Below are 8703 nucleotides of genomic sequence, written 5' to 3'. Positions count from 1 at the left end.
GCGACTCGGAGATATTAGTTTTTTCTTGTTGAAGTGTACAGCATAAAAACCAACTAAAGTGCAGTGAGCTTTTCCTATTGGTGTATGTCCGAGCGAATTTCCTTCTTTTATTGAGATTCGGCGATCAGGCTTGTTGGTGATGGTGAGTTCAAGCGTGCTGCTTGGCATTAAAAGTATGTTGTTGCGGTATTTTAGGAATATTACTAGTTGACTTATATAGTATTCTTTAAGATACTCTTAGAATTTGATGTCACATGAACTTTGGTCAGTTGCATGAGTGGTTGTTGTACACCACCACCAACGTTGCATGATTTACAACTGGTGTGGGAAAAATTAAAATTACCATTCAAGAACATTTTTGAACACATTAATTTTGGCAATACTTGTCGCACTGCTATGATAGAGTCAAAAATCTGAGTGAGCGTATCATCATTGTTATCTATTGGGCAATTCATATAACCAAAAAGTATTGATTCGTTTTCGAAATTGATTATAAGCCAGATTTGTTAAACGGATGTCGAAGTGAGTGTGACGTCCATGACTTCGTTAGCAAGTCTGTCTTTAATGTAGATTACAACACCACCCTCTCTATCATTGCGATCTGTTTAATACAGCTGATATCAAGCAAGTTAGTAGTGTCTGATGTAACGTTGAACCAGTTTAAAAATATATATATATATATATATATATATATATATATATATATATATATATATATATATATATATATATATATATAACATGTGGCTATTCAGGTTTATCAATAAAGATGAGTCTTGCTATAAGTTCATTTGTTTATAAGTTCATCGCGTTTTTCGCTATTTAATGAGCATAGGTTATTAGCCCAGAAACGGAAGAAGTTTGCTGAAGGTGACTTTGACAGTGACAATATAACTAGTGACTGCAAGTCTTCTAAGGAGTCGTTTGGCAAATTTAGTTTACGTTTCGGTTTGATTCTTGGGATTGGGTTCTTTTTAAGTGGTTGCAGTTTGCCTTGTTTTGAGTAGACGTTTGCGATGCAGTGCAAGGGTACTTGTTGGAGAGGTAAAGATGTGTTTATATATCAGCAATATTGTGATGACTAGATTTCTGAATCACTTCTGATTGAGATCGTTTCTTTATTAAAGAGACCATAATTATGTTAGAGTTAAAAATTGCATTGTTTATCTTGTTAGAATTTATTCTGCTGACGTAGCCAATTATGGCACTGTCAGCTCCACTTGCATTGAAAAACTTGTTTGTGGCTATTGTCTTGTCATATTTGTCTAATTTGGGTAGCTCTACGATTATGACAGTAGATGTCTAATTTTGTCGATTTTCAGTTTCAGCTGTAACAATGCTAGTTAATTCATGGCGTTGTTGAACTTTCTCTTCTGATTTGCTCTTAAGTATGGTTGCAAACAATTCCAATTTGTTAAATAATGGCGTGTTTTTCACCTCTTTGCTAAGCTTGTCTATTTGAGCGTTTAGTATACGTACAGACTCTGTATTTGTATTATTCATTACCTCGATATTATCATTGTTATTTTTTATTGTGCTTTTGGTTAAAACTATCTCTTTAAAGAAAACTTTCTCATGAGAATCGGAGAAAGTCTTTATTTTTCTATAAAAAAAAGTTCCTAAACTTTCTACGATTTTTGCTACCTCGATTTTAAGCGACTTTTAGCGTTGTTATGTTAATCTTTTTCAACTTTATCCATTCATTTGTAAATCATTTTAGTATTTGCACTTATTACGCTTATCATGTTTTTTTTCTTGTTCTTTGAACATAAACTCAGTTTTTTTTTGTGTTCTGAGAACATTTCCACTTCCAGGATAACTTTTTTAGCTTCAATTGTAATTTCTGTTGAGTCATAATTTCTTTATTGCTACGTTTATTTTTAAAAGTTTCTTGAAGTTAAAAGTTTCAAGCGCAAGAAAAGCATGTATGTGTATGTAGAAAAACACGTCTATAAAGCTCTTCTCAAAAACCATATTATAAATTTAAAAATTTTATGACTCGCTTTTTTTATAAATATGTGCCAAATAAATAAGTATCTGCAGTTTTGGTAGTTTTTGTAGTTAATAAGGTTAAAAAGCTGTGCAAAATTGTTAAAATTAATTTACAAAAACTGCTATTTTGTAAATCAATTTTAAAATTTTGATTAAATAATCAATATTTGTTCAAAACATAATAGTAAATATGAAAACTTTTTGATTTATATATAATATGTTGGCTTTGGTATGTGGTGATATTGTTAATGAAGTTAAATTTTTTTGTCTTTCCTTCCAATTTTTGGACGCTACTGTATCAGTATATAAGATTTCAATAAACAAAGATTTTTTTTTTTGGGCTAATTTATCTGAAAGTTTTAGACTTTTAGGATTACAAACAAGTGGCCATTATTTTTTTTGGTTTTTAATTGTAAACACTCTTTGATTAACGTGATTCACGTTACGTAAATTTCTTATCAACTCTTGAATAAAACTCTCGAATCAACTTGATTTTTCTAAAATGTTTATCCATCATAAGTTGATCAATACTCCAATTGATTTGTAGCATTTTAAATCAAATTTTCAACATTTAAAAATTTAAAATTTTAATTTGATAACAACACAATCAACTTTACCCCACCATAGAAAAAAAAAAACCAGAAGTCTGATTTTGAATTTTTTTTTATAAAAGTATCAATAACATACAGCCTCAATAATAAGCAGATCTTTAAAAAATCGCAGTATAAAATCAATTATCCGAAAAAAATTAGATGTTAAAACCATGAAAAAAAAAATCCTTTTTGCGCTAACTAACCCACTATTTAATATCGTTTTCTCAAAAACCATATTATAAATTTAAAAGTTTTATGACTCGCTTTTTTTATAAACATGTGCCAAATGAATAAGTATCAGCAGTTTTAGTTGTTTTTGTAGTTAATAAGGTTCTTTAAAGCCCTAAAAGCCTTAAAGGTCTTGTCACAGAGCACCGTGGAATAGCGTTTAACCAGGAAGTTCAAGCACCCTTCTAATGATGCATACACTACTGTCCATAATTTTTCGAATGGTCGTACTTTTCTATATACCAGGGACGTGGTGGCCCAGTACGAAGGTACGAGGACTTGTACTGGGCCCTTAATCTTGCTTAGGAAACTGGGCCCCCAATACTCAAACAGAAAAAATTTATATCAGTTCTATAAGTTTCTATCAGGGTATTTTTTACAACATTTAAATTAACTTGCTTTCACGTCGGTTTGTTTGTTTGTTTGTTTGGTGTCCGCTCAAAACAAATACTTGGTCAGCGGTAATAATAAAAGAAATACGCTAAACTTTAGTTAAGCGTAAATAAAAGAAATCGTTAAGAAAAGTAATTTAAACAAACAAAAAACAACAAACTTTGTTTAGCGTAAATAAATAAAATCAATGATGAATAATAATAACAAAAAACGTTGTTAACCTGGAATTGATAGATTTTAAACTGTAAAAGACTAAGTAGCGCTTTAATACTTTACTTATAAATAGTAATTAAAAATAATAATTAATGTTCCTAAAGTAAATAAGTAAAAAAATACCTTAAAAACGTAGAAATATAAAGGAGAAAGCTAAATATAAAAAAGAAATCTGGAAACTAAATATGATCGATTGTCTTGCTCGAGAAAGAGAATGGAAATTTCGAGCTAAAGCAAATGAATCATCTGAACAACGAACATCTAGGCTAAAAAAAAGAAGTGAACGATATGTTAAGGCAATGGCGGCTGAAACAAAAGAAGGTAGAGGCAGCAGAGCCGTCTTAAGGCTATCGGGGGCCCTAGGCTAGACTTAATTTGGGGGCCCCCTTTTTCCATAGTAAAAAAATTAAATCAAATACTAAAATAGGAAACATTTATTAAAGCAATGATAAAATTTACATGTGACGTTTACGTGATTTTTTTCTTGAAAATTCTTTAATAATATCATCAAAATCAATGGTTAAAAGAACATCTGATTCAATTGACATTAACGACAAACAGTTCAATCTTTCTTGCAGCATGGTTGAGCGGAGTTCATTTTTTATAAGTTTTAGTTTTGAAAATGATCGCTCGCCAGTGCAATTTGAGACCATCATTGACAGAAAAAGTTGATTCCAAGTGGTCTCTTTTTAATGTTGAGTAAAATTCTGTAAATGAATGTTCATCTTTTGAAATGTAATATTTAAATTGCTGGCACTCAAAAAAAAGTTCATTTTCATTTATGTCCTTCTTATAAATTTGTGCTAGGTTTGAACAATGGTCTTTTAGTTCAACATTGGCAATTGTTTGAATGTTTACTAGAAATCCGAAATTGTCATTGATCTTCTCATATGCTGATGTTCTTTTTTCTAAATTTGATGTTAGTGAATCAATAACAGGAAGGTATGTTTCAATTTTGAATTTATAACTTCCCTGAAATTCCAATTCTTCAGCCTCACCATCAAAGAAGGCCATACGTCGGCTTCTTTTTTTTGTTCTTTTTGAAGAATCTCTGTAGTCAGTGTTTGGAAGCAAGATTTTGGCTTTTTCCTGGTAATTCTCAAATTGACTCCTCAAATCTTTAATGAAATGCAACAATGACTTTAGAATCCGAACTGCAACATCCAGGTTTAAATTTTCTTTCTGTAAAATCTTCGATGTTTCATTAAAATGACAAAGAATATCATTCCAGAAAATTGTCAGAAAAACAATCTCAAAAGTGTTCATTTTTGTGATGAGATTTTGAGCATCATTTTGAGTTTCTTTTGACTGACTTATGTCCTTGATCAAAAATTCAAGTGCTTTTTTAATCTCATCATAACTGTCATGCAGACAAGTCACAGCATCTGCACGTGCTGACCATCGAGTTCCAGAAAGCTGTTTGAAAATTTTTTTGCCTTTGCCAACAAAGGACAGAAGCACTTGCCAACGATGAGTTGATGCAGAAAAAAAGTTTTAGAGGCATTGAACAAAGTCAAAAAAAATAATTGCTTCTAAACAACATCCAGCTGCACTGTTGCCAACCAGATTTAAAGAATGTCCAGCACAAAGAATAAACAATGCTGATTCACTTTTGTCTTTAATCCTCTTTTGTAGGCCTGGGTACTGTCCTGCCATATTTGATGCATTATCGTATGACTGCCCACGACAGTCAGATATTGAAATTTCATTTTCTTGTAAAAAATTCAAAACCACTGTTTCTAAATGTTCAGCTCCATGCCCGTGAATGGGAACAAATTGCAAAAAACGCTCAACTGGTGCCAAGTCTTTAACATATCGAACTGTAAAAGTTAATTGATCTACATGTGACAAGTCTGGAGTTGAGTCAACGCTGATTGAGTAGTATTTTGCTTTTTTTAATTCAGAAATTATTTCGCTCAAAACTTTATTTCCCATTAGGCATATAAACTCCTCACAGATATCGGCGGAGAGGTATGAAGTATTACCTTTTCCAGAATTTCCATGTTTTTTCATGTGTTCATGTAGGAATGGGTCAAACTGGCTAAGTAACTCAAGAGTTCCTAAATAATTACCATTTTGCTCTGAACCAATGGTTTCATTGTTTCCACGAAATGGCAATCCTCTTGATGACAAGAACTTTACAACTGCAACAATTCTTTTCAGCACATTTTGCCAGTACAATTGTTCGTTATGTAACTGTTTTATTAATACAGAGCCAAGCTGGCCACTTTCTCTCTGCCGACTGGAGTAAGTAAGCATATTTTTGTGATGTTCAGGACCATTCTCGTGTCTTGATATACATTTTAAGGCATTTTTCCAGTCATCAAATCCAGTTGTGGAAAAATTAGAGTGTTTGCTGGAGAATAAGGTACAAGCAAAGCAAAAAACAGAACCTGTTGAAGGTGAGTATAATAGCCATTCACGATTGACAAATTCGCCATTGTGTAGTTCACGTCTAAAGCAAGATTTTGATAAGTACCTTTTTTGTCCGCAACTCAACCTTTCCGAATTTTTGAAGCTCCCATCATTGTTCTGGCACATGGACGGGCCATTAGAAATCCAAAATGATTGAGCTTCTTGGGATAACTGATGCCACAATGCTGGGTCAGTTTCTTGAGTAGTTTTTGTTGTTGCGTTTGGATAAGTTTTAATTTGATTTGATTCTGGCTCCTGTGCTGGTTCTGGCTCCTGTACTGGTTCTGGCACCTGTGCTGGTTCTGACTCTTGCTCTGGTTCTGGCTCCTGCTCTGGTTCTGGCTCCTGTTCTGGTTCCAGTTCCTGTTGAATTTCTAGAGTTTCATTTGGCAACAAAGCACTATCAATGCTTACGAAATTTGAAGTTGGACAAAGAAATACATCTTCGGACACAACAGGCTTTGACTTTTGTACCAAAAGAAATTATGTCAAAGGAAGATATTTTGAAATGTCTTCTTTTGCTTTAGCGGCTTTTTTCCTCTTTGCAGCACCACTTTGATAAGTCCGATTAGACATGTTAAATGACTTTTTTTCAAAACAGATGTTTTAAGTTGATAACAGCAATTTCAAATTCAATCTAATGGGATATTTTAAGTGCTTGTATTTAACACTTCTTATCGGAAAATTTATGTTTATTTTCGGACGCATGCATGCATTTTTGCTAATCAAGAAAAAAAAATTCCCTAGGGGGCTCCCAAACTGAAAAACTGATACTTTTCTAAAAATAATTAAAAAAAATCTTATCAAGAAAAAAATTATTCCCGAGGGGCCCCCAAACTATGATTTCTTCAGAAAATTTAGAAATGTAATTTTTTATTTATATAAATTTGAAAAAAAATCCAGACACATTTTGGGGGCCCCTAAAAATCGGGGGCCCTAGGCTGCAGCCTACCTAGCCTATGCGTTAAGACGGCACTGAGAGGCAGATGTATTGTTAAACTAAAAGAATACCAAAAACAACCATTTTAGTGATGAACGATTAAACAATGTCTCCTTTTTATCTGAAATTAACCATCCCATTAATAGAAAAAAAGAGAAAATTGTTATTGAAAAGTTCAAAACAATAAATATATAAAATCCATGAATTCATTTGCTTTACATTGATAAATATGGTTAATATATGTTTGATAAATAATATTGTGTGTTTAATGAGCTTTTGTTATTACTTTCATTCACTACTACTCAATATGCTTCAGTCCACTCCCTATTGGTTAATGGAATTTATAAATGGTACAACTATGTATAAATTCCATGGACCGATAGTAATTATAACTCAAACGAAAGAAACCAATGCCGTGGTGTCTATCATAGGACTAGTTTTAATTTTATATTTTTTTATATTTCAGGTGAAATGAAGGAACAAAAAAAGAATCAAATTTGAAATACAAATCTGGTGCTGAAAAAAATGCTCAAAAACGACAACATGAATTGAAAGCAGCTAGTAATGGTAAAATTAACGGCAGGTCTCGCGTCAGTGCAGGTGCCATAAATACAGAGAAAAGCTAGGACATCATTTACAGCAACAGAGAATATAGAACTAACATCAACATTCATTGTGAATATGACAAGTAAGCATTATTGAAACAGAGCCAATAACAGAGATTAGTAACCAATCATTTGTACAAGAAACTGACAATAATCAAAATGTCATAACTGCAGCAGATAAAAGAGCAGAACTATAAATATTCAGACACATTCTGAAACCAAAAAATTACTGAAACTGAGAGAGTGCCTGTAGAAATGGGTTACTATGAAGTGCCTGTAACTGCAGCGGCCGACCAATAAAGATTATTTAGCGGCGGACCAATAAAGATTATTCAGCGGCTCTACCAATAAAGATTATTTAGAAGTAACCATACAACGTTGTAAATGTCACTGAAAATGATCCAGCAAAATTTCTAGAGCTGAAAAATGCAAAGACGATTGATAAAAAGAAATTTAATGTATTAGGGCCAAATCAGCCAACAAAACATTCAAGGTTATCTAAGTCTCACACTGAATCAGTTAAAATTAATGACATTGAAGTTGTGCAGAAAAAGTCATGGCTAACTTACTCTCTACTGATGCTTGTTTATGCTTTGGATAAAGTGAGGACAGAAATTTTTTACGTGATGGGTTTGATAATTGATCAAACTTGTGTCACATCATAACCAAGCATTGCACCCAGAAAAGCCATCGAAATTCTGCTGAAGCTATGGTTCATGCATTATCAGACTCCACAATTGATAAAATATTAAATATTGAAACCACGAGACATCTGAACAAGAAACGTAAAGAAGTGGAGAAACTACATCAATACCTAATACGAGTTATTGATGCTATTCGGTATTTGATCGCAGAGAGTATTTCTTTACGTGGAATGAGGAAGCCAACTTTTACAATGACTCTGAAAAAAGTGAAATCTTTCAATGTAGCGCGGTTAAATTTCTAAAGTTGTTAAATTTACTCAGTCAGTATGATGAGGTGCTGAACGAAAAACTTTCAAATGTTTGCAGTGCTCAAAAACAATCTGCTGGAAGGGGTGCTAGAATTACACCTCTTTCAGATATACACAAAACAAGCTAAATCATACTATGACACAGATAGTCAAGAAGATACATACAAAGACACAGATAGTCAAGAAGGGTATTTCAGAAGAGGGAAATAACTCAGTATTCTTTTCACCATCAGCTGATGGTAACAATGATATTACACTCTACAAGCAAACTTCTATTGTATTACGTTATGTTACGCTTGCTGCAGAAAAGGCCGTTGTAAAGGAACATCTGATTTCAATTGTTGAAACTGGAACAACTACTGGTGAAGGAAA

General features: G+C 32.7%; 1 protein-coding gene across 1 annotated transcript; it reads right to left on the bottom strand.

Moving 5' to 3' along the window:
- Positions 1-4013: 4013 nt before the first annotated feature.
- LOC136085447 (zinc finger MYM-type protein 1-like) lies at positions 4014-7448 on the bottom strand. The gene is made up of 3 exons (XM_065806754.1): positions 7353-7448; positions 4983-6299; positions 4014-4835 (listed from the first exon to the last, which is right to left on the bottom strand). Exons 1-3 carry the CDS (start codon positions 7446-7448, stop codon positions 4014-4016), a joined length of 2235 nt encoding a protein of 744 aa, XP_065662826.1.
- Between the last annotated feature and the right edge of the window lie 1255 nt (positions 7449-8703).

The sequence above is a fragment of the Hydra vulgaris genome, chromosome 09 (assembly GCF_038396675.1).
Source record: "Hydra vulgaris chromosome 09, alternate assembly HydraT2T_AEP".
NCBI classification, from domain to species: Eukaryota; Metazoa; Cnidaria; class Hydrozoa; order Anthoathecata; family Hydridae; genus Hydra; species Hydra vulgaris.
This window is presented reverse-complemented; position numbering and strand designations above follow the sequence as displayed.